This window comes from Crocodylus siamensis, chromosome 9 (assembly GCF_052110815.1).
Source record: "Crocodylus siamensis isolate JL-2025a chromosome 9, ASM5211081v1, whole genome shotgun sequence".
NCBI classification, from domain to species: Eukaryota; Metazoa; Chordata; order Crocodylia; family Crocodylidae; genus Crocodylus; species Crocodylus siamensis.
In genome coordinates, this window is record NC_143403.1 from 36,386,438 (window position 1) to 36,412,764 (window position 26,327).

The window sequence follows — 26,327 nt, forward strand, 5'->3', positions numbered from 1 at the left end:
ACATGAGAAACTGTATATACCTGACTTGACTCTCAAAGAAGGGTTTATAAGCTTTGGGAAGTGAAAATTGATGCTCAACCCAAATCTTTGCTTTCCAAATAGCCCCTTTTCAGCCACATGCATTTTTTTATGCTGGATAATCCCTGGACATTTTACTTACACCAGTGAATCTTATTGCTGACTTGACAAATACAAATAATCAGGCATCACATTTTAAATTCAAGGAAGTCCATATGACTTGAACATCAGCCACTTACAACGATATAGCAATAATAAATTTCATCATATGAAATAGACAGATGCCCAGTTATCCTGGGTTAGCAGCTGCAGTAGGCACTATAATAACATCTTGTCATTAGGTGATGTGAAAGCAGGTAACATCCCTTTTGCATTGATCAAACGGCTACACTAGGATAAGTGTGGACACACAATCCTACACCAGTGTAACTTAAACTGCTATATTTTTATTGCTGTTTTTTTCCTGGGGTAACTTGATACTGGATTCTAGTAAGTTGCATTGTTGCAACCTTGTGTCCACTCTTTTACATTAGTAAAGCTCTTTTATAGTTTCATAGTTTCTAGGGTCAGAAGGGACCTGAGCAGATCATCTAGTCCAACCCCCTGCCATGGCAGGAAAGAGCACTGGGGTCAAATGACCCCAGCAAGATGTGCATCTAACCTCCTCTTAAAAACCCCCCAGGGTAGGAGCCTGCACCACTTACCTTGGAAGTTGGTTCCAGACCCTAGCCGCCCTGACCGTGAAGTAGCGCCTCCTGATATCTAACCTAAACCTACCCTCTGGCAGCTTGTGACCATTATTCCTGGTCACTCCTGGTGGTGCTTGGGGGAACAATGACTCCCCCAATGCCTGCTGATCCCCCCTGACTAGTTTATAACAGGCCACAAGATCCCCCCTCAGCCTTCTCTTTTGGAGGCTGAACAGGTTCAGGTCCCGTAGCCTCTCCTCATAGGGCCTGTCCTGCTGTCCCCTGATCATGTGAGTGGCCCTCCTCTGGACCCTCTCAATGCTGTCCACATCCCGCTTGAAGTGTGGCACCTAGAACTGGACGCAATACTCCAACTGCGGCCTGACCAGTGCCACATAGAGGGGGAGGATCACCTCTTTGGACCTGCTCGAGATGCATCTGCGGATGCATGACAAGGTGCGGTTGGACTTCCTAACTGCCTCCCCACACTGCCGGCCCATGTTCTTCTTGGAGTCAGTGATGACCCCCAGATCCTTTTCCGCCTCCGTGCTGACAAGAGGGGAGTTCCCTAACCTGTAAGTATGGTGCCGGTTGTTCCTCCCAAGGTGCATCACCTTGCACTTGTCTGTGTTGAAACCCATCCTATTCTCATCCGCCCACCCTTGTAACCTGTCTAGGTCTGATTGTAGCCTGTTGCATCCTTCCAGTATGCCCACGTCCTCCCACATCTTAGTGTCATCAGCAAATTTGAACAGGGTGCTTTTTACCCCCTCGTCCAAATCACTGATGAAGATGTTGAACATTGCGGGCCCGAGGACCGAGCCCTGCGGAACGCCACTGCCCACGTCCTTCCAGGTTGAGAAGGACCCATCCACTACCACCCTCTGGGTGCGGCCCTCCAGCCAGTTGGCGACCCATTTGACTTTGTGGGTGTCGACACCACAGTCCCCCAGTTTCTTAATGAGAACGGGGTGAGAGACAGTGTGAAAAGCCTTCCGGAAGTCCAGGAAGATTATATCCACTGCTACCCCTGCATCTAATGATCTGCTGATCTGATCGTAAAAGGCCACCAGGTTGGTCTGACAGGACCTGCCACTGATGAACCCATGTTGGTTGCCCCTAAGCATGCAGTCCCCTGCTGGCCCCTCCTGGATGTAAGATAGGCAGCCACCAAGGCCTGAGTGCTACCTGCATGATGGTGGGGTCTGGTACCTCTGGACCATGGAAGCCATGCCCTTGAACCACATTGGCAGCACTTGTGGTAGAGGAGGAGACTGGCTGGTGGATGGAGTGCTAGGATGGGACAGTGGATCCCCCTCTTCCACATCCCCCCACCTCTGCCATTCTGCCTCCCTGACTCTCTTCACCAGCACCTCCGTCCACCGAACAAGGCTTTGGGTGCTGCAGATGCTGCCGTTCACCCTCAGGTCACACACAGCAGCCAGCACATGGACTTGTACTTGACCGCAAGGGATCAAGCCATTTCCTGATGCCCTCCTTCAGCCGCTTTACCAGTGCCTGCACATCTGGTGACAGTGGCTTGTCCCAGCCAGGAACATTGATCCCCTGTAAGTTCTCCATTGAACTCTGAAGTTCCCTAACTATGGGGATCACCTGGCTAAGGAGAGCATTGCCAGCACTGTCTCGGTGGCCTTGAGGAAGGGCTTGAGGACCACCAAGATATTGGAGATGGTATCCCACTCAGCTCTGTTAAGGGGATCACTGATCCCAATCTCCCCAAGCAAGGTCATCTCATGGATGGCCTTCTGTTGCTCCACCAGCCTCTCATTCATCAGGTATGCAGCGTTCCACCAAGTCTCCACATCCTGCATGATTCTGTGTTGTGCCATGTTCAGCTCTGCTTGTTTGTCCCACAGCATCTTGCCCCCCTTGATGCTCTGGTAGAAGTAGCCTGTCACATTCCTGCATTTGGAAATTAGCTTGCTGGCAGTGCTGGTGCCATCACTGGCACCCCTGTGCCCCTCTGAAGCATCCCTGACAATGAGGTGGAACTTATGTGCCACACAGTGGATGCCAACAAAGTTGCCATCACAAACTGTTTTGACCATATTGGCCCCATTGACGGTGACCATGAACCCATGGTTGAGCTCGCACTGCTCAATGAGCCACCCCTGCACCAAGCAGTTCATGGCCCCCATGATCTCTGTTGCTGTGTGGGACTCATCCAGCACCTCAGCCTGAAGGAGAGCCTACCGATGGCCTGACTGGTCGCACCAGTGCCCTGTGAGGGAGAGGTAGGCGTGATCTCCACCCAGGCTGTTCCAGATGTCCGAGGTGAAGTGTGAGGCCACCTGTGGATCTGCCTTGTGCAGCTCCTCCCTCAAGTACTCCCTGCATGCCTCATACAGGGAGGGCACCTCTGTCCTGCTGAAGGTGGTGCATGGAGGCACTTAGTAGGATGGGGTCACAAGCACCATGAGCCATCTGAACCCAGGCCACTCAACTAAGGAGAAGGGCTGGCCATCAACAGCAAGCATCTCTCCAATGCTCTGGGTGCTCTCGCTCACCCTTACAATGCGCCCCCCCCTTCTGTCCACCTTTCTCCCACTGTTCTAGGGTGGCCTGTGTCTGCTTTGGGGGGACAGGGGCTTTTGGAGTGAAAGGGGGACTTCGCTCTGGGCATGCTCCTACTGGTGCCAAGCTGAGGAGGAGCAAGGGCAAGAGGACGGTGACTGTGGAGATGCATCAGCATCCCCATGGTGCTCATGTGTTTTGTTCCTTTGCCCCCGCTGGTTTTGGCTCAGCAGTGCAGGCAGATAGCATACGTGGGATCATCTGTCAGCTCAAAATGATCCCAGACCACACTGCCCACTCACTTCTGGGGTGCAGGTGCATGTGTGGATGCTGCAATTTCCCCTTCCTCAGCAGGCAGAGGCACAGCAACAGGTGGAACAGACTCAGCTGAGCCACTTGTGTCCACAACCTCTACCTCAGCCTCCTCTGAAATGCTGCCTAGAGAAGGAGACCTGGCTCTAGAGGAAATTTGAGGGGTGTGGAGCACAAACTCAGCTGATTCATCCTCCTTCCCCAGAATGTCCTTTGCTAGGGCACTCAGATCCAGATCCAGCTGCAGCTCCAGTTCCTTCTCTGGCACTGGAAGGCTCAGCATGGGAAATGAAATGGGAGTGAAAGAGACTTTCATGCTGGTGCTGCTGCTTGTTGTCATGGTGGGGGGGGGGATTATGGCTGGTGCTCTTAGAAGGGATGCAGACTCAGGCACTGGCAGTGGCACTGCTCCCCTGTCCTTTCTGCTTCTTGAAGTCTCATCCCTGCTAGTTGTAGGACAGAGGCTGCCTCTCAGTTTGGGGTGGTGGGGTGGGAACTTACACCCCTCTCTCTACCTCCACTTCCACCCCTCCCTGAAGGCTTGCCAGCTGCTTTTCCACCACACTTCATGGTGCCTTTCATAGTGTCCTGTTTTTATAAAAATAAACGTATCTGCATTCCTACATAAATTGTATAGTGTAATATCCAATATATTATGAAATTGAAAAGAATTAATCAATGACTATAATAATAAAATAAAAGGGTCTAGAAAGAAAGCAAAAGGTATTGTGGAATCCCACTTGCTAGGCTAGCAAGTAGGAAATCAAATCAATGGTAGTAGAAACCTTTGTTGTCCAACATTCCTGAGCTGCTGGAAGATAGCTCAATAAAGGTCAAACCCTAAGGCAGAAAGCAGGCTAGTTCAAACAATGCTGCTTTTATGCTGTTTTTCTATCCCTACCCCAGAGCACTAAGATTGGAAGGGACCTCAGGGAAGGATCATGGTCACTGGCCAGCTACACCGTCCATATGACAGCAGTCCTTCCCCCTTCTTCCCTCCTCTTCCCCATCAGTCCTGGCTGGGGAAATCCCAGACCCATCACATCTTTGACAGGCCTGAGGCCTGCTGGTTGCACTGGAGTTGTGAGGCTCCAGGTGAATTCAGCTTAGAGACCTGGGATGCCAGCTTTTGGGTTGAACAACCCTTCATCAGGCTGGTGAAGCATCTGCAGTTGGTGTGTGTGCAGTTCCTGGATGGAAAGAATAGTAAAGAACCCAGAGGCTGGCATGCAATGCAGGCAAGAAAACCAGTTATTGAAAATGGAAAGGAGGCATCAGGGGTTGAGGGACAGGCTGGGGTGGGGGGCAAAGGGGGATGTAGCAGCGCAAGTAAAAGTGGAGAGGTACCTGGGGAGTCAGATGTCTGGTAGGTTGTAGTGTGTCAGAATTCCAGTGTCTGTATTGAGTCCATCAGTTTCTGTACTTAAGAGGTTGGTGATGGCTCATCTATGAAAAGTGGTTTATAAATTCCCTTTAAGGATCAGGCCTGAGGGATTAGAGGCAGGTAGTGTTCTGTTGTTGTCTTTGATAGGTTTTCAGTGTGTGCTCATTCTGGTGCACAGTTGTTGCTTGGTGTCTCCACATATTTTCCATCAGGGCACTTGGTGCCCTGATGGAGATATGTATTGTATTGTGAAGATATCTCCATACTGTTTTCAGGTTTTATTGTTTACAGGTTTTGCATGTCTTGTCATGGCATTGGCTGGATCCATTCAGTGTGTTTTGGGCTGTAGGAAGTTGGCTTCTGGTGATGAGGTTAGCGAGGTTCAGTGCTTGTTTGAATTTACAAACCGCTTTTCACAGACAAGCCTATGAACTGCACTTCGTCAACCTCCTAGGTACAGAAAGTCATGGACTCAATATAGATACAGTAATTCTGACACACTGCAGCCTGCTGGACATCAGACTCTCCAGGTACCTCTCTACTTTTACCTGTTAGATGCTACATCCCTCTTCCCCCTCAACCCCAGCCTGTCCCTCACCCCCTGACACCTCCATTTCCATTTTCACTGACTGGCTTTTTTGCCTGCATTGCATGCCAGCCTCTGGCTTCTTTACTATTCCTTCCATCCAGGAACAGCACACAGATACACATCAACTGCAGGTGCTTCCTCAGCCTGACAAAGGGTTTTTCAACCCAAAAGCTTGCTAAGATATATTTCTCTAACTGTTCATTTGGTCTGGTAAAAGATACTAGATTAGATTGACCCAAAGGACCTTGTCTGCCTCTGCCATGTCCTTAGACCAACACCCTTAGCACCCGACCAGAAGGACAAAAGTCCCTGGGCACATATAAGCCCCAGGACTGGGGCTGGCAGGGAGCATTTCTCTGGCAGCTGCTGGAGAAGAAGCTCCTGCAGGAAAGGAAAGAACGGCTCTGTCACAGTTTGGCTGCCTGAGATGCTGCTCATGCCACTGTGCTAGTGCTCACTGTTATTTTATTACTTGTTGTCATTTAAAGGTTGACTGGTTGAGGCTGTAGGGGAGGAGGAGACCTCATTGGGGCACATTACCATGTCATGTAGAGGCTCCAGCGCCAGTGAGGGTGTGCCTTAACACACACAGTGTCACCCAGGTCATGAGTTTTGCTTGTCAGCAGCCTGAGGTGCAGTTTCCCAGAAACCCCTGCACCTATCTCCTTGAAACTTGGCAGGCTTCATGGCCTCAGAAGGGCCTACCAGCCGAATGCAAGTTCCATCCAAATCAGGCAAGAAATGACAAAGTTATAGGCAGTTTCATGCTTCCCCATTATAACCTATGGGTGAAACATCGAAACAGTGTCAAAACAGTGAAACGGTTTTGATGAAACGAAACAGAGCAGTGATTTCAAAACTAAATGAAACTCAAAATGAAACACTGTCCCACTGAAACAGCAAAACAGAAGTCAAAGCGAAACAGTGCTGTTTCAAAGAGCCTTAATATGTATCTTGCGTATCTAGGTCCTAAAATTTTGTTTTGGGAAAGGAAGGGCTGCTCCTGACTTAATGAGAGCAGGGTCTGATGGATCCTAAGAATATTCGTATAAAATATTATTAGGTTGTGCAGTTAGTGCAAGGCGATGAAGCCTGTCCTACCCACAAAGGCAAAAGACATATTGTCCCAAGCATTCCAACAGGACTACTGAAATGTCTCCTGTTACCAGGGTTGCATATATACAGGCCACAGTCTTTTATCATAATTTGAAAGTGCACAGATCCTTATGCTGATGTGGGGGAGGACTTGATTTTGAGAGTTGGACATAGATTCTAATATAGGGGAAAGTGACCCTCTAAGAGTAGAAGCAAATTCACAGCCAGGATACTGGGCATTTAATACCAGCAAGTGATATTGTCTTAGCTTTTATATAGTAATATAGATTTGTCATGGAGCATCAATCCGCAGAGTCTAGTAGACAACTATTGGCAGTGACCAGTACTTGGTGCTCCAGAAGGTAGTGAAAATAATCCATCCATATGCAATGTTGGGCGCATAAGGGAAGTTTCTTCCCACTCTCTGGAAAGCAGCAAGGAACAGCATTTATGCGCATTCCTTTCAATAAAAACCAGGAAACTGGTGATGAGGAGGTAAAAACATTTTCAGTCCAACAAAGACTTACCTCAGCATTCTTACTGAAATCTTCCCGTATAAATGGCTCTACCATGTGCTCTCTTCTGTCTCTCTCAATGTTTCTTTGCCAAAATGCTCTATTGTAACTCTCGAAGTTTCAAAGATCATCTTATCAGCTATCATCTCTAATTTCACTCAGCCTTTGAAATCTCTCTTGATAAACACTAAATGAGTTCTGTTCCCTCCTCTTCTCCTGGATGCGCTTTAGTCCTTTTCTCTGATCCCATTGTGTATTTCACAGAAAGAAGAAACAAAGGGAAGTGAATTTGCATTGAGGCATATTCTGCACTAACTTTTGATTGAGGGATAATGTAACCCTCTCCTCGTGGTGTAATGGGAGGGGGGTGGTATCTAGCAGAGATTGGCTGAAGCCCTTAGGACACAAGATTTAATAACATTTCCAACTTCTTTATTGTCCCTAAATTCTGATAATTCTAGAGATTCTAGATATCTGTGTCCAGGTCCCTCAGATGTCTTTTATGTTTTCTCCACCTGTAGACTTTTGTGTGTGTGTAGAAAAACCCGAATGTGCAATTCCTGTTCACTGGATGTCCCTTCCCCTCCTCCCCTTGTCTATCAGGTAGTAGGGTGGACCATATGAATCAATGGAAACTTTCACTGAAGGGTAGAATAAGCCAGGTCTTCCTTGCTGCCAGACTGCCCTATGGGAAATGTTTCAGAGTTAGTTGGTAGCTCTCTGAATCTCTCTGACATTGCAGCCAATCCCAAGCATTTACAAATCATGATCCTAAATATCCCACTTATGTGGCAGTATTGTAACGCATAGAAGCATGTTAGACTCTTTGGCCTTGACTGATGAATGTGTCCTTTTACAGGAACAGATTAGAAAATGCCTAAATCCCATAAAAAGTGTGTGCATAAGTACAACTACTGTTGCTTTGAAATAGAGTGGCTTTCTCTGGAGAGCACGTGTATTCAAGTAAAAACGTACTTGGTATTTTGGACCTGTTTTATTTTTTATGGACAGTCCAAAGCAAAGGTGGATCAAAGGAGGGAAAACAGTGAACGAACATGTTGGGAAATGAGGTATTCTGTGGGCTTCATATACAGGAAAAGGGGGTAGATGGATCTCTCTATTCTGTTGATACTAGGAACTTTTAACTGGCTGCCTCATGAAGAGGAATGGGAAGGGAAGAGAGAAAGAAATGGAGAGTGGAGATGCTCTTACATACTTATTGCTGCATATTTTTCCAGTCTGTGTGGGATGTGCTGTGCATCTAAATTGAGCCATTTAGTTCCCTTGCAATGGGGGAGGATTGCAGTTGGCCTTTTCAGTTCCATCAGTGTTACATTAAACTGAATTGATCTCTGTCTGTCTGTCTTCTCTCCTTCCCACCTATTTCTTCTCTGCATCCAGTATTCCATCTTTATTAAGGCACAGTGAATGGCACTACTCTGGATTTATTGCTGTGTTAATAGGAACAAAGTGGAATCTACAGCCGTGCGTAGGCGGAGGAAGGCTAGAGCTAATGGGGCTTAGCCCTCCAAACACGGCTCAAGGCCCACCACTGCCATGTCCCACCGCCACATCGTCGTGCCCAGCACCCCCACCGCGTGCTCCTCAGTTGCATACAGCAGCAGCACATGCTGGCCCCTCTATAGCCATGCAGAGGGGGAGGGATTAGGCAGTGCACTCTGCACCACGCCCTGCACTGCCCCCAGTCCCCCCAAATAATATTTTCTCCTGATGTGTATGTGGCTGTGTCCAGATGAGCAAGCACATGCCTGTTTGAGACCCTGCAAGAGGCATGCTGGGAATGAAAAAATGTTCCCCATGCTGCATATTTTCAGCACGGGCTCTAATTTTGATACTGAGAAATCCTAGTATAAAAAAAAAACACACTGGGAAAAAGCGGCATAGGGCACACTCCTGAAATGTGCCCTGAGGCACCTGGAGGCTGGGTCCTCCAAAGAGACACTCTGGCACCTGGTCAGAGGGTCTCTATGCCTGCCCCTGCTGTTCCAGCACTCTGCTCAGTGTGCTGGGGGCAAATAGGAGTGGGACAAGTCTGCAGCAGTGTCTCAGACCCAGGTGCTGTCCCAGGTAAGTAGGGACACAGGGGTGGGTGGGTCTGTATGTGGGGGGGGTGGAGGGACTGTGGGGGGGCGGGGACTGCTTCTGCCTGTGCTGCTGGAAGCCACAGGTGACAGCAGGAGCTGGCTTGGTCTGAGGATGTGTGGGTCAGGCCAGCACAGCACCATGTGCAGCCTCTGGTCTAAGGCAGCCCTGTGCCACCGGGGGTCTCAGCCAGGAGTGGGCATGAGCACTTCAGTGGCCGGGCAGGGGGAAGGGGAGCTGTGCACTGTATGAGGGGGCTGTGAGTTGTGTGGGGGCGGCAGGCAGAGGACCCAACCCTTTTGAACAGTCCCCCCTACAGTCCCCCCACAGCCACAAACTCCCCCACAATCCACCCACAACCCCCACACCCCCAAATCACCCCCACAAACCTCCCACCCACAAACCCCACACCACCCAAACCCCTGCACAAGACCCACACTGCCCCCACAAACCTCAGCCCCACAAACTCTATACCCATCCCATGTCCTGGTGCTGGGAGGAAACTAGTGGGGGGCAGGTCAGGTGTAAGGGGCACTGGGGGGGCTGTGGGTTGGGAGTGAGGGGCAAGAGCAGCATAGGGTATCAGCATATCACTGCTGCTCAGCACCCCACATCCTGGTGATCAAGTGTGCAGGTGTAGCTCTGATTTTTCTGTGATGGAGAAACCAAAAGCAAATGCCAAAGTATATAGACATTTAGAATTCATTTTATTATGATGACAGCAGGACTGGCAGGCTTCCAAATTACTTTAAACTTGTAAATATATCAATAAAACATTGCTGAACTGATCTCTCTCTATATAGTGGCGTTTCATTTTAATTGTGGAAGAACACGGATTTTGAGTATTTTAATGAGAGAATTTGGGTTTTTTACCAGAGAATTTGCAATTTTTAAGCAAGGAACACTGGGATCTCTGCTGGTGAGGGAAGTGGTGGGATCCAGGCAGAGGAGCCTGCCCAGGGCAGCACTGGGGACCCAGCTGGAGGGCAGATGAGGTGCATGAGTTCTTGGCCATTTGGGGCCAAGAGGACATGCTTTGACAGTTCAAAGTGGGCCGCTGCAAGAACCACATCTTCTGGGTGATAGCTGCCCAAATGGCAGAGTAGGGACACCAGAAGACATGACAGCAGTGCTGCCTGAAGGCCAACTGTGCAGCCATGGCCTACTGGCAGCTGCCCAGAGGTGCAGGCAGCTCTGTTGCAGTGGCTGTACCAGAGCCCAGGCAGACCTGCGGTCCCCGTCTGGGTCTGGCAGGTGTGCAGCCATGGGCCGCAGGTCCAAGGCGGCAGATACTGTTGCAGGCAGCAGCAGGTCACAGCCAGGCAGCAGCCCCTACTGGGTTCAGGGGCCACCCTAGGTTAGGGCTGCTTCAGCAGTCTGGCTGGCGCAAGGGGGTAGTGTCCATGGATACCAACTGACTGGGCCTCAGAAGCTTATGAGGGCAAGTAGCCCTAAGCTGCTCACTGGGGAAGCTTTTTATACTGCTGGGACCTGCACTGGTGCTGGCCTCAGGCTCTAGCTCCCCCTGGCTGAAGATCCAGGAGGAACTGGGCAGGGTCAGTTTGCCCCAAGTGTCACAATTTGCCCCACACCACTTGCATATTCAGGCACATGTGCTAAGGAACAGATCTCTGGCACAAATTTGTGCCGCTGCTATTTGAGCTGCTGCAAGCACCCATGCCTGCATGTGTCCTATGTCCACAATGCTGGCGGGGAGGGAGTTGGAATCTAATGGGAGCTGTTCAGCCTTGCATTGCAGCATATGGTAAACTCTGGGTCTTGATGCACGTACCCTAATAAACTTTTCTAAGCTGTGTTTTAGCTTGTGGTATGGCAGCAGCTGAGCCTCCTGAGTGCATTTTACATATATTATCACTCCAATGAGGACTTCTTGTTGCAGTCCGCTCCACTTCATCAGGATACCTCTCTCTCACTGAACGGCTTTAAGCCCTATGTTTAAAGGAAAAAAGGTATGAACAGAGGCTTATACGACCAGAGTCTGAACAGGAGACTGTCCAGACTGTACAGGGCCAGGGACCTATTTAGTTCTGCATTTTAAATCCAAGAGTGACCATTACTAGCTGCTTCAGAAGAACATGTAAGAACTCCTCAGTAGATGGGAGTTGCTCTATTCTCTAGAGGAAATTTCATCCTAGCCCCCATTAGTTTGGGGTTAGTTTACTCCAGTGGTTCGCACCATTTTTAGGCTTGAAACATCCTTTGTTTTACTTGAAGTACCCCTGGGAAAAGGTAACATCTTTGGTTTTTTTGCCTACAGAACAATACAGCAGTTCTGTTGCAAATACCTCAAAGACCACAAGTCTGATTGTCTTAACACTGTTGTTGGCTATAAAGGTCCAACTCTCAGGATCATCTTAAATTCTAATTTATTAGATGGGATGTGAAGTTACAATAACATTACAAATGTGAACCTTTGAGGATTATGATGGGTACTGGTCACTTAGTGTATGCACACACACACACACACACACACACACACACACTCTCTCTCTCTCTCTCTCTCTCTCTCTCTCTCTCTCTCTCTCTCTCTCTCTCTCTCATTCAAACCCATGTAGTATAGTATATAGTAGCTGCTGTAGTGATTGTGAGAGCACCGGTGTTAGTATATCTACCTATCCAGGGATGGCCAGTCAAGGTTTCCTCCAAGGTGGTGTTGTCTCCAGAACGGGGTTGCTGGCCGGTCCTTCTGGTCGGACAGGTCGGGTGCTGATCAGGTTGAAGATGAAGAGGGTCCCTTCCAAAGTATCTGTGGTTAAGCCATGACCTTGGTGTTGCAGTTCCAGATGTTCTCTTCCTGTTAAACTCTTGTCAGCAGTGAGTTTGCCACTGGTCAGTCCCTTTCTTAAAGAGGGGCAAGACCAGTGGGAGCCATTTCAAATCAGAAACTGAATGGTCATATATTCACCCAACAAAGATTGCTGTTATCAGAAAGATTTTGAGTAGCAAGAAGCCCCAGTTCCCCCACACTCTCTCCAAAGCTCCCCTGAGTTTAGATCAGAAGCTGGAAGGGGAGAATTGATCTGAGCCCAAGTCCTGTCTGTGTGGAGCTGTTCGTTGGAATTATTCTGTGAGTAGGACTGTCTAGAAAGTTTTAAGATTTTTTGTATTTTTTCCAGTTTTTCACAGTTAAGGGAGGCTGACCTATTTTAGCCAACCAACAGTGCAGTGGTCAGGGCTATGATATGGGAGACCCAGGTTCAAGGTCTGTATTTGCCTGATTTAACCTGAAGCAGGTCCCAAATGAATATTTTAATCATCAGCCCATTGAGTAGTCATTCCTGATCTTTAAAATGAGTAACCCCATTTTTGAGCCCATGGCCTGATTTCCAAGTGTGAGGCTGACTTCTACCAATGAATTATAATAAGGCATCGCTCATAAATAGTGTGCCCCCCACTTTGGGAACCGGTGCTGTAGAGTTGATCTTTCAGTTGCTTCTCTTGGAGCTGCTGTACTTTGAATCAATAATTCAACCTTCAGTGACCCTGAGAGAATGATACTGTAGCCTTAGGGTGAGGGTATTTGCTTGGAATGTCAGAGATCACACAACAATCAGCCCTTTTCACACCAGTTTAGGAACTAAAAGGAGAGTGAGCAAAATCATTTGTGAGCAGAGCCTGTCCTTTTGAAAAGCACATTTTCATTATGGGAGTGTTTGAATCAGCGCATTATAATCTGTATAGGACGTATGGTGTTTTGCATGGAATTAAATCTTTTGATATTAGCTACACTTTATTAACAAGCACATAAGAAATATCAGCTGTAAGATGCATCAGCTTGATTCACAAAGGCACCAGGCTCTGAATAGGACAGCTGGTGCTGTGGTGATTAGGATGACCATTAAGCATTAAATGTTGATCCTCCCAATGTCCTTCTTTTTCCTCTCAGATGTTTGTTTTTTTATTATCTTGTGTCATGGTCATGAAGAAGAGAGAGGCCTTGGTTATAAATAGTGTGTGTGTGTGTTGGGGGGGGGTCCCTAATGATACTGCTAGTCACAGGCAGCAGTCTGCTAGCAGGACTGCCAGTCCCCTCTGGGTACTGTGCTTCTAGAGGAATGCTTCCCAACCTTTCTAGACTTAAGGCACCTCTCAGAAAATGCTAGCTCTTAGCTTTTCCTCATTCTTTGACTGTGGAATAAGAATAGAGCAATCCTTCTGTTCCCAAAAACTCAGAAAGACCACAACACGTCAGAATGTGTTGGACACTGTGAATTCCTATTTGGTTTATCTTGTGAATTGTGTGTGAATATTCACATGGTATCAAACTGGTATCAAGTGGAGTGCCTCAGGGGTCTGTCCTGGGGCTGGTTGTGTTCAGTATCTTCATCAGTGACCTGGAAGATGGCATAGAGTGCACCCTCAGCAAGTTTATGGATGAAACCAAGTTGAGGGGAGTAGTAAATATGCTGGAGGATGAAGCTAGGATTCAGAGACACCTAGGCAAATTGGAGGATTGGACCAAAAGAAATCTCACGAGGCTCAATGAGGACAAGTGCAAAGTCCTGCACTTAGGACAGAACAGTCCCATGCACTGGTACTGGCTGGGGACTGGTTGGCTAAGCAGCAGCTCTGGAAAAAACGACCTGGGGTCTGCAGTGGACAAGAAGCTGAATATAAGCCAACAGTGTGTCCTTGTTGCCAAGAAGGCTAACAGGATACTGGGCTGCATTAGTAGGAGTGTTGCCATCAGATCAAGGGAAGTGATTATTCCCTTCTATTCAGCACTGGTTAGGCCACACCTAGAGAACTGTGTACAGGTTTCATAGTTTCATAGTTTCTAGGGTCAGAAGGGACCTGAGCAGATCATCTAGTCTGACCCCCTGCCATGGCAGGAAAGATTACTGGGGTCAAACGACCCCAGCAAGGTGTTCATCTAACCTCCTCTTAAAAACCCCCAGGGTAGGGGCCAGCACCACTTCTCTTGGAAGTTGGTTCCAGACCCTAGCCGCCCTGACTGTGAAGTAGCACCTCCTGATATCTAACCTAAACCTACCCACTGCCAGCTTGTGACCGTTATTCCTGGTCACTCCTGGCGGTGCTTGGGGAAACAGTGACTCCCCCAGTGCCTGCTGATCCCCCCTGACTAGTTTGTAACAGGCCACAAGATCTCCCCTCAGCCTTCTCTTCTGGAGGCTGAACAGGTTCAGGTCCCGTAGCCTCTCCTCATAGGGCCTGTCCTGCTGTCCCCTGATCATGTGAGTGGCCCTCCTCTGGACCCCCTCCATGCTGTCCGCATCCCTCCTGAAGTGCGGCGCCCAGAACTGGACGCAATACTCCAACTGCGACCTGACCAGTGCCGCATAGAGGGGGAGGATCACCTCCTTTGACCTGCTCGAGATGCATCTGTGGATGCATGACAAGGTGCGGTTGGACTTCCTGACTGCATCCCCACACTGCTGGCCCATGTTCATCTTGGAGTCAATGATGACTCCAAGATCCTTTTCCACTCCGTGCTGACAAGAGGGGAGTTCCCTAACCTGTAGGTATGGCGCCAGTTGTTCCTCCCGAGGTGCATCACCTTGCACTTGTCTGTGTTGAAGCCCATCCTATTCTCGTCTGCCCACCCTTGTAACCTGTCTAGGTCTGATTGTAGCCTGTTGCTTCCTTCTAGTGTGCCCATGTCCTCCCACATCTTAGTGTCATCAGCAAATTTGAACAGGGTGCTTTTTACCCCCTCGTCCAAATCACTAATGAAGATGTTGAACATTGCGGGCCCGAGGACCGAGCCCTGCGGAACCCCACTGCCCACGTCCTTCCAGGTTGAGAAGGACCCATCCACTACCACCTTCTGGGTGCGGCCCTCCAGCCAGTTGGCGACCCATTTGACTGTGTCAATGTCAACACCACAGTCCCCCAGTTTCTTAATGAGAACGGGGTGAGAGACAGTGTGAAAAGCCTTCCGGAAGTCCAGGAAGACTGTGTCCACTGCTACCCCTGCATCTAATGATCTGCTGATCTGATTGTAAAAGGCCACCAGGTTGGTCTGACAGGACCTGCCACTAATGAACCCATGTTGGTTGCCCCTAAGCATGCAGTCCCCTGCTGGCCCCTCCTGGATGTGTGCCAGAATAATTTTCTCGAACAGCTTGCCTAGGATCAAGGTAAGACTAACTGGCCTATAGTTTCCTGGGTCCTCCTTCCTCCCTTTTTTGAAAATGGAAACCACGTTGGCCCTCTTCCAGTCCTCCGGCATCCCTCCAGAGCACCATGGGTGCTCGTAAAGCCATGCCAGGGGTCTTGCAATGACCTCGGCCAATTCCTTTAGAACTCTAGGGTGGAGATCGTCCAGGCCGGCTGACTTGAATATGTCCAACCCCTCCAGAAGCTCCCTCACTAAATCCTCACTAATCCTTGGCTCAGGTGTGTCTCCCCCAGGGCCCGAGGGAGGCCCAGCAGGGAGGTGGCTGTTCTGGTCCCTACTTAGGAAGATGGAGGCAAAGAAATCGTTAAACATGTTAGCTTTGCTGTCTGGTGTGACGACCAAATTTCCCAAAGTGTCCTGCAAGTGCCCCACATTACCCGGGACCTTCTTTTTACCCCCTATGTATTTAAAAAAGGACTTCTTATTGTCCTTAATCTGGGAACCTAGTCCCAGTTCCATCTCTGCCTTGGCCTTACTAACTACCCCCCTACATCCCCGAGCAACTGCAGAATAGTCCTTCCTGGTGATGACCCCTTCTTTCCATTGGGTGTAAGCCTCCTTTTGGGCCCCTACTACAAAAAGAATGTGGACAAATTGGAGAGAGTCCAGTGGAGGGCAAGAAAAATGGTTTGGGGGCTGAAGCGCATGACTTCTGAGGAGAGGCTGATAGAACTGGGCTTATTTAGCCTGGAGAAGAGAAGGCCGAGTGAGGATTTAATAGCGGCCTTCAATTACCTGAACTGTGGTTCTAAAGAGGACGGAGTTAGACTGTTCTCAGTGGTGGCAAATGACATAACAAGGAGCAATGGTCCAAACTTATGGCAACGGAACATTAGGTTATATTTTAGGAAGACATTTTTCACTAGGAGGGTAGTAAAACCCTGGAACAGGTTACCCAGAGAATCTCCATCCTTGGACGCTTTTAAGACCCAGCTAGACAGAGCCCTGGCTGGGATCATCTAATTGGGGCTGGTCCTGCTTTGAGCAGGGGGTTAGACTAGGTGACTTCCTGAGGTCTTTTCCAACTTTAATTTTCTATGAGTCTAGGACTCTAACAGTGCTAAGGCTGTCAGATATCATGGCAGTCCAGGGTACTGTGGCACCCCGGCTGGGAACCACTGTTCTAGAGGGGCTTCCGTAGCTCCGTTGCCTAGTGTCATGCAGCAGGATTTTCTTCAGGCTTTGCCTCATCCAGGCCCAGTCCTAGCCTGGATTAAATAACTATAGAAAGGCCTGCTAACTCTATTCCAAGATCTGCATGTACTTTCTTTGTATGGTTCTGAGGGCATTATGCAGCTATGACCTTAGCAAATTACCTCCACAAATCACAGCACTTGCTTCTTCCCTGCCCAGGAGCTATGGAAAAGGTGCAGAATTGAAGAGAGAAGCTATTGGCACTGATAGAGGCCTGATCAGCTTGGAATGCAGCAACCCTTTCAAGGGTATAGGTTGCTTCCTCAGCCTGACAAAGGGTATTTATACCTGTAAGCTTGTAAAGAAGAATTTTTCCAACTATCTGAGCTGGTCTAATAAAAGATATCAGATTTACCCAAAGAACCTTGGCAACCCTGTTAGAAACAGACCATCAAGAGCACTTCAGCATTGATCTGTTCAAGCTGCTGGGGAAGGCTGATTGCTGGATGTTGGAGCTATAGCACCATCTGTTTGTTGATACTCTGTTCTCCTTGCCGTAAAACCTGGAGGCTAACCTCTGTTAGCTTTTTCCCAGTGCCTGTAAACAAGCACTTTCATGCAAATTGGCTGACTCAAATGTAGTCCTCACAGGAGAAGTGGTTCTGGAGGGAAGAGAGAAAAGAGAAAGAAAAAACCCCCCTTCAAATGGTTTATTGAATCAGGAGACCAATTAAAAGCTCCAAATCAAATTGGAAGCCTCCAAATCGATTCAGAAAAGATTTGCTGATTCAGAGATTCAACCATAAACTAAACTGGCAGCAGTCCTCGCCACGCTGGACACAGGTGGGCGGAGTGGGGAGGGAAAGGGTGTGGGGGAGGGAGGGATTGCGGCTGGGATAAGCTTCCCAGCCGGGGCGGGGGACACAGGACTGTGCAAGATGCAGGATGCGGGCATGGCAGCACTAGGAGCAGGGGCTATGCTCTGCTGCCACTTACCCAGCCAGGGCAGGGGGGAAGGGGGTGGGAAGCAGGCACAGCCTGCTCTGGGCAGAAGAGGGCAAGTGGCTGCAGGGCATAGCCCCCACTCCCAGTGCTGCTGTGCCTGCATCCCGTGCCCCCCTGCCCCAGCTGGGCTAGTGGCAGCAGCACCTGCCCCCCACCATGCTGGCTGGGCAAGCAGCGGCAGAGCAGAGCCCCTGCTTCCAGCGCTGATGTGGGTATGGCAGTGCTGTGAGTGGGGGCTATGCCCTGCTGCGGCTTGCACCCTTCTGCCCCTCCCCCCGCTCCAAGTGCTGCCGCGCCTGCATCCCACACCCCCTGCCCCAGCTGGGCAGCTTGTCCCAGTCTCAGCCCCAGCCCCAATCCCAATCCCTCCTTCCCCCTCCCCCAACCCAAACAAATTTACCAGCTGGAGGCAGCTGTGTCCAGCATGGCGAGGATTGCCGCCTGCTTAATCTATGGTCAAATCTCTGAAGCAGCGCCAAATCTTTGGATCTGATTGGGCTGAATTAAATTGGAACAGTGATTCAAATTTTTGAATCGAATCACTGTCGCTCTGAATCAGCCGAATCTGAAGCAATTACTTGCCGTTTCACACAGGCCTAGCGCACACCCTTTATATACTTATAGGCTGTCACCAAGTCACCCCTGAGCCTACACTTCTCCAGGATAAAGAGTGCCATGTCCTTCTGCCTCTCCTCATAAGGCCTTTCTGTACTTCTTTACCACATGGAGAGAGACAGCTCCACCTGCCTGAGACCAGCTCTAGAATATCTAAAGGCAAAAATTTACAAGAGAAAGGCACAGGGAAGTAAGCCCTTCATGCAGCATTCTTCTGTCCCTTTACTTTGTTTCAAAACTTTCTGAGTCTGCATATAACAGCTCTGATGCTTTGAAAATATGCCTGTGCAAAATGATTATCTATGTATGTGCCTAGATACAGATGCAAGTGAATCCCACAAAAAAGAGCAGGCCTCATTGGTACAGGTTGGATGGGCTCACTTGAAAATTTGACTCAAAAAATCCTCAGTCCTAGGAATTAAAAAGAAAAGAAAAGATAAAAACCAGGATGGTTGGAATTTTTCAGACTGAAAGGTGCAAGAGAAGGGATGGTGTGCTCCCTTTAACTTGTAAAGTGTTGGGCCCTTAGTCTGCATAACCAGACATCATCACTGAGTTGGGTTATTGATAGGAGGGCTAGGGACAGAAATTGCACATAAACCAGCATAAGCGATTGAAACTGGTTCAAATCTGTAACACAACAGAAGTTCAGTGCACATAAACCGCTTTTAAAATAGCCAAAACTGGTATAAGATCGGATGGATGTAGTATCAGACTTAACTGATTTAGGTTAAAACAGTTTATTGAACTTCTATCCGAGATCCCCTGCAAATTCAGGTTAACTCACAGACCCCCAGCATCCTAGGATGCGTTGCACGTCCCCTGCAACCTCCCCTTGCAGGGTGTGCGGGCTAGCTTTGGCCCAAGCTGTCTGCCCAAGCTATTTGCTCCCTCCGGCTTCCAGCAGGCATGTGGCTGCATTTCCAGAATCAAGTGAATGTCTGTTCACTTGCTTATCAGTTCAGTCTACACAGCTTAGACTAACCTGCAAAGACTGAATCAATTCAACCTCAGATTTTTGAATGTCTGTACTTAACCAAGGTAGCAGAGTTGAGTTATTTCACTAAATGGTGGGATGGGCATCTTTGCATATTGTATACCAATAAAAATACCTGAGACAGATCTCTTCACATTGGCATCCTGTTCAGGCAAAACTAAACTGTTCAATGGAAATATTTGAGGCCAAAACGCACTTTTGACTTTGACCCAGCAACACTTCAAGTATCTCAAGGATCATTTTGTTTCTGTGATTGTGGCTATATCCCCTCATGTAATGAAAAGTCTGTGTTTTTCTTATACAGACTCCCAGCACCCAGATGTATTAGATAATCTGTATCCACTCTATCTGTGAGTAGCAGAGGCCTGACCAGGAATTGTTGTTGGGTTCTATCTTGCTTCCTGCCAAGCAAGCAGCGCTGCTGTGGAGGGCACATCTATGGGATGTTTTGAATAGCTTTAAAGCCGCTGTGTTTTTTTTTTCTTTAAAAACAAACAAAAAAGTGACCATGTGGGAGTGGGTAAACATATATATTATTTGTTCACTGATTATGTTTCAGGACCTGGCAAATAAAGGATGAAATTCACCTGACAAAAATCTGGCATTGTTTCCCGTGCCACATCCTGGGTAATGACATGAGAGGAATCTGTGTTGCTAAACTAGATGAGCTCTGTATTAAGAGAAGCATTCAGAAAAGTGCTAAAGCTGCAGCCAACATTGAAGCTATGCACACTCTGATTGGTGCTTAGGCACCACCTCTGAACAATTCTTTCCCACAACAGGTTCCTTCTTTTAAGTTCTGTGCATTTTGCTACATCTTTGCTTCTGAGCGTTGTTGTTATGGCTTTTGTGCCCATACTTGCTGAGGTCTGAAGTTGCTAGCCCATAGTCCTTCAGTTGCTCATCCATTTCTTTCTTACTGTGGTTGGGGCCTTCATTTTGTAGCGTGGTGTCCTGTGGGCCCTCTGCAGCCATGTGTACATGGCAGATTTCTCATCCCAGAGACCAGTGCTTTCACATGTGCTGCAGTGTTCTACACAGGCTGTCTGTCTCCTGAGCCAGTAGCAGTGTAGTTGTCTCTGTATTATGCTGCAGATGGACTGATTAGCTCGTGTGCAGGTACTGTTACCCAGCCATAGCTTGGATTGCTCATATAACTCATTCCTACCCTGGGCCTGTGGATGGCTGAAGCTCTTTCTAAGTGCTCCTAGCCCTGCCCTGGCCTTGTCCATCTAGATGTGCTGTGTTTCTGCTGCTGCTGTTTCACAGTTGCCTTCAGTTTAGTCCCTACCATTGGCCTGAGTGTTAGCTGTTTTATATAACCTATCTTCCACTTCAGCCCAAACCATTGCCAGTGCTTGGTATGGGTATTTAATGGTGAGACCCAGACCTGCTCACTTCTCTTAGGTCTTTGGCTCCTCTACTGGAGCAGGCTGCCTCCTCAGCTACGTATTTCTAACAATGGCTGTGTGCTGCCCACCTCTACTGTTTTGGGTTGCTGCAAGCAGCCTTTGATGGGAATCAGAGCCTTGGTTTTCCAGCCCATTGCTTCCTCTGTCAGGCAACTGGCTAGTTCCTAGGAAGTTGCACTGTAGTGGTCCAACATTGCTGAGCTAGAAACTTTTCCTGCCTGCTTTGTCCATATTGTCACTCCATTTGGGTGCTTCTGCCTTTGTTGCTTTGTGGGCACCCAGGGAAAAGAACGTCTAGAGGTTAGTGAGGAAACTAAGGGAAATAAGACAGGGAAGGGACCAGAAAAAGCATGGTGAGGGGCAAATCTCTTAGCACATGAAGGAAAGGGAGGTTATGAGGAGGCCATTTAAGGGCTCTTCAAACTCTTGGAGCGTGGAGGATGGATATAGATAGGTATTTCTGGGTTGTGAGGAGGGACTGTATGCAATTTTCTAATGTGGCAACCTCAAAATATCCTTACCTCTGAGTGAGATTTTTAGGATTTGATTAGCTAGAACATGTTTGTGTTAATGCTTTCAGATCCTCAGAGACTGTCTTTGGCAGGGAGTAGCTGAGTGAAATGGAGCACACAAGTCCATTTCCTGCTCCCAGTGCCATGTTGGATATGACTCTCTGTTCTGTGTCCACAGCAGTACTTCATCCTCCTGATCATCACAGATGGCGTCATTAGTGACATGGATGAGACAAGACACGCGGTGGTGCAGGCCTCCAAGCTGCCCATGTCCATCATCATCATAGGGGTGGGGAATGCAGACTTTGCAGCCATGGAGTTCCTGGACGGCGACAACCGGGTGCTCCGGTCATACACTGGCGAAGAGGCTGTCCGGGACATTGTGCAGTTTGTGCCATTCCGTGAGTTCCGCAATGTAAGTGCATGAGGCTTTGCGGTGTCTAGTAGATGCCCTTCATGGCCAGCAGGAGAGAAGCCAGCTCCAGAAATCTCACCACAGGGGGGAAGCTCCTGTAGAGCTCTGAAATGAGATGCCATGCTCATTTTCTTTCAATAAGGGGGAACAATTTGATTCTTTTAGCACAGTTGGGAACAATCAGTGCTTAGACTAGGTCTGCACTAGAAGAATTTGCCACCACATCTTCTGTCATCTTACAAGTGCTAGCATTTTTGTTTCACAAGAGCCTGTGCACCTGTAGCTGCTTTGCATGTTCTTTCATTCTTGCTACAAGATGTATGTTGGCAGAAGGCACAATGCATGGTGCTTGCACCTAGTGGTATTGCTATGCTTTCAGAATATGTCTGTGCTGGCATAAAGCTAGTGTCAGTTGGATGAGGGCTCATATCATTCCAGGCAACAGAAAAGTGAGTGTTGCTGGCTTCCATTATGTTTATGTGTGGACACATGTAAACGTTTTGGTGAGAGAAGGCAACTTCTGAAGACAAAACTTAGCAGTGCAGACCAGGCCTAAGAGACCGCATGCTTCAGCCAATCATACCCCTCTCAAAAACAGATAGTTGTGAAATCAGGTTTGTGACAGGGCACTCTCCAGGGCCACCCACCTGCCTAAGGCAGCCTGCCCAGCATTGCCTGCCATGCCTTGTTGTTAAGATACTAGTTATAACAATGTGGGAAGATGCCCATTTAAAGCCCCAATGTCTAGGGGTTTACACATGATTCCAACCTTCCTTTATCATGTCCCAGGCCTCACAGATGTTACACTATTGTTATCAACTCTGTGCACACTCTTGGCGTGTGCCTCTACAGAACTCGGGCACTGAGATCTCTGGTGCCTGACTTTGTTTGCTTCTCTCCCTGGTGCCTGACTCTGCATCTTACTCTGACGTCTAGCTCTCTGCACTTATCCCTGGTACCTGGCTCCATGTCTCTCTCTCTGCGCCTCCCTCTCTGGCATCTGTCTCTAGCACCCAGCTGTGCACCATCCTTTCTCTGCCACCTAGCTTTGTGTGCCTGTCACTGGGCTCTGCCCAGATCCTGTGCCCTTTTCTTGGAGCACTAATGAGGCATACAAGCCTCCCCTTATAGCCTCATCCTGGTCCCCCGAATTAAACAATAACACAAATACAAGCCCCTGGGCTACAACATAACAACACTAATGGAGACTGTGTTCTAGCTCTTTAAGAGGGTAAAACTTCCACCCTTAGGACAACACACCTCTCAGCCCTGGGTACCTTAGGCCCCTGGATCCCCACTGTTCTTGTAGGCAGCACCTAGTCTCAGATAGCTCACTTGGGCAGAGGCTCCTTTCCTTGCCAGTTGCTAGAGAGAAAGAGTGTCCCTGCTAGTTCCAGCCCTAGGCTTATATGTCCCCCAGGGCCCTACCTCCTCCTGGTCAAGTGACTGCCTGCAGGTGTGGGCCAATTACCCTATTAGGCCATTGCTTAGGCAACCCACAGCTGTGGAGCTCTGCCTAGCCTTCTGAGCAGCCTGACCAAGCCTGCTTCTGCCCTTTGAAGTAGCAGGCACATCTTGGTGCCCTGCTACAAAGTTCATTCCATCAGACTTGGAATCCACTTGCTTCTCCTGAGATGCTGGGCTTCAGATGAGATATAAACTGCTTTGAAATTCTCCAGATTGCCAACTCAACTGAGTCTCAGACAAGTGCTTGGGCAGTAGTGCATCTATACACCAGGGTTGAGCAAAATATGGTCCGTGAGCCAAATCCAGTTTGCGACAGACTCAATTTCCCAGTGGTGGTGGTTCCTCCTGGCTGCCCCTGCTGAAACCAGCCCTCCTCCCCGGGCACCCCGGCCCGTCTGCCTCAACCACTGCCGGGGGCAGGACCTGCGCAGGCAGGGTGCATGGCTGGAGAGGCTGGGATGGGGCTAGAGCTCGACTTGAAAGAGGCAAGTGGGGTTGGGGACCCCAGGATTTTGGGGTGGAACCATGATGCACAGCCCTTATGCCCCTGTGACAGGTGCAGGTCTGTGACCAGGAGTGTGCATAGAGCAGATCATGGCTCTGCCTCGGCCTCATGCTGTCACTGCCCCAAATCCCAGCCCTGTCCATGGATGCAGCTCCATGCCTCAGCCACCGACTGGCCCCATGGAGACCCCAGGATCACAGGGACATGTCAGTACAGGGCTGGGGCCAGGAAGAGCCCTGGTTCTGTGGGCAGGGGTGTGCGGGGAGCACATTGCAGCCCTGCCCCAGCCCTGTGATGTCACAGCCCCGTGATTCATGGAGTTGAGCCAGAAGCCATGTGGGGAGCTGCATCTGGGGCTGGGATCTTGGGGTGGTGACAGTACAGGGCTGGGGTAGGGCCGCGATCTGCTCCCTACATGCCCCTGCCCATGGAAAGTGTGCTCACTGCAGGGGAATCTGGGCAGCAGATCGCAGCTTTGCCCTGGCTCTGACCCTGGCCCTATGCTGTCACTGCCCCACGATCCCAGGGTCTCCCTGGCTCTGCCTGCCTGTCTCACTCCTGGCCACATCCCAGTTGCCCAGCCACAATCCCTGCCCACACAGGTCCCACCCCTGGTAGTGGGTGCGGGGCTGATGGGATGGGGTGCCTGGGCAACAGAGCTGGGTGCAGCAGTCGCAGCAGCCAGGAGCCACCACTGACAGGGCTGCTGAGAAACAGAGTCTGGCCATGGGATGTATTCACCATTTTGCCCACCCCTGTTGTATACCATCTTTTTTCTGAGCATCTCAAAATGCTTTACAGCCAATTACTGAAGTAAAGTAAAGACTGAAGTAAAGATAGTAACACTGCCTGATTCACACAAATCTGACAGAGCAATCTGGTCTGACAAATCTGACAGACAAATCTGGTTATAGTCCAGAATCCCTGACACCCCCCTACCCCCAGTCCTTCTAGGCAGTCATCTTTCTCTGTGGGTACAGACAAATGAAACAGTTTATAGATTAAGAGGGAGGTTATTATGGATCAGTCTGACACATACTAAGTGTTTTGTGTGTCCCTTCTAGCCCACAGGACATGAAAACTATACTGATCATTTAGCAGCTCCTTCATTCACTTCCCCAGTTCAGTATCTGCTAACTAAGGGATAGAGCAGACACATGAATCAGCTACCAAGACGTAGTCCACTTCTCTTAATTTGCTGTAATCGTTTTGTCTGTTCATGCCCTGCATGTCTATGATATGCCAATTCCCAAAGTTGTTACCGCGGAGATCCTACTTTCTAGGGAAGAATAACATGAGTGTGGTGGCTAGAACCTGACCATCATTCCTTCCTCTGTTAGACCACCTGCTGTGTCCAAGGTTGAATGAGCTCTTCAGTGAGCGCATCATACCTAGGCAGCAATGCCCTCTAAAGTGCTCTGGGGCCCCCAGGGGAAGGAAAGGTACATGATCAAAACACATTCTTACTAATGGATCAGTCTTGTTGGACTCCATTTGTGGTGCTGAGTGGGTGTGAGCAGAAGTCACTGTGATGGTAATTGCTTGCTTTGCTAACACTTGGCTTTGAAGAAAAAGCTGGCAAAAGTAGTTGGACCCTAATACCAGCCCAGCACTAGTGACTGGCTGTGGTCACTGTTGGGAAGCAGTGACTATGATGACTCATGTATCTTGTTTGTTTGTTTGTTTGCATCCAGGCACCTAAAGAAACATTGGCCAAAGCAGTACTGGCAGAACTACCCCAGCAAGTTGTTCAGTATTTCAAGCATCAAAACCTGCTTCCCATCAACTCAGAGCCTGCGTAGTGCTGAGCGCATTAGTGTTGTCTGCTTGTTTCCAGTCGTTGTCAAATCCCCGAGGGTGCGTTCTATGTGCTTTTAAAGATTGGTATTTTTTAATGTACTTCTTTTTATTTGTAAAGACCTGAAAGCTCACCCCAGAGAAGTACCTGCCTTTACTTTTTACATTCCTAGGCCAAGGGGTAACATTAATAGGCCAAACAGAGACCTCTCCCAATGCCATTGCATCACTTTTATTAAGTATTGAATGTACTTTGTATAAGTCTAGTGGAACAGAAACACATTTTTACAATTGGAACTTGCCTTTTCCAAGCAATGAATGCTCAATATATTATTAATATTATCCAATGAATTGTGCATAGGCCACGTATCTGTGTTGTATCTGTACCTTTTTCATGCTCTACGTTCATTTTTATATCGTGTACACGTTATTTGTTATACTCAGGTTAATAAAGAAACTCAGTCAACCAGAGGGCTGATTCCATTGCATGGACATAATGCAGACCTCTTAGCTCCCTGCATAGTCTTTAAGGTTTCCTTGGTTTTGCTGACTTGGACCAAATGGGGTATCTGTGTGATCATTTGACTCCTCCTTTGCAAGAAGGATGTCTAGCTTATTTTTCCAGTTGCTTGTGTCTTAAATATTGACTGGAGTCCCCATCCATCAAAGCACAGAAGCAAATGCTTAAGTCCACTGATTTCAATGGTTGAAACGTGTAATTAAAATGAAGCCTTTGTGTAGGTTCTTGGCTGGATAAGGATGGCATAATAGGTTGATTAAATGTAAACATGCTCTGTTTTTTTTGCTAAGTTAGGGCCCAGGTTTTCTGTCAAATGCATTTGGGACATGGTATAATCACACACACTTAATTACTTGACCCTCACAATACCCATGGAGTATTGTCTGCATGATGTAGATGGGGAAATGAAGTACGGAGAAGTGAAGTGATTTGTCAAAGGCACCCAGTGATCAATTAGCAGAGTTAACAACTGGTCTTAGATAAGTCCAGGTGCTAACTTGCAGGTGTGTCTGTCACTTAGTTCAGTGAAACTGAGTATAGTCTTA

General features: G+C 48.6%; 1 protein-coding gene across 9 annotated transcripts in view; it reads left to right on the forward strand.

Moving 5' to 3' along the window:
- The window catches only part of CPNE2 (copine 2), a 221,987-nt gene extending 196,256 nt beyond the window's left edge, over nucleotides 1-25,731 (forward strand). For 7 of the 9 annotated variants that reach the window (XM_090062655.1, XM_090062653.1, XM_090062651.1 and 4 more), the window contains 2 exons: nucleotides 21,257-21,493; nucleotides 25,160-25,731. In XM_090062655.1, coding sequence (XP_089918781.1) covers nucleotides 21,257-21,493; nucleotides 25,160-25,267 — 345 coding nt within the window. In that variant the 3' untranslated portion in view covers nucleotides 25,268-25,731. The remainder of the gene's footprint in view (nucleotides 1-21,256; nucleotides 21,494-25,159) is intronic. The other 2 variants (XM_090062652.1, XM_090062649.1) reach the window with 2 other exon arrangements.
- The last annotated feature ends 596 nt before the right edge of the window (nucleotides 25,732-26,327 follow it).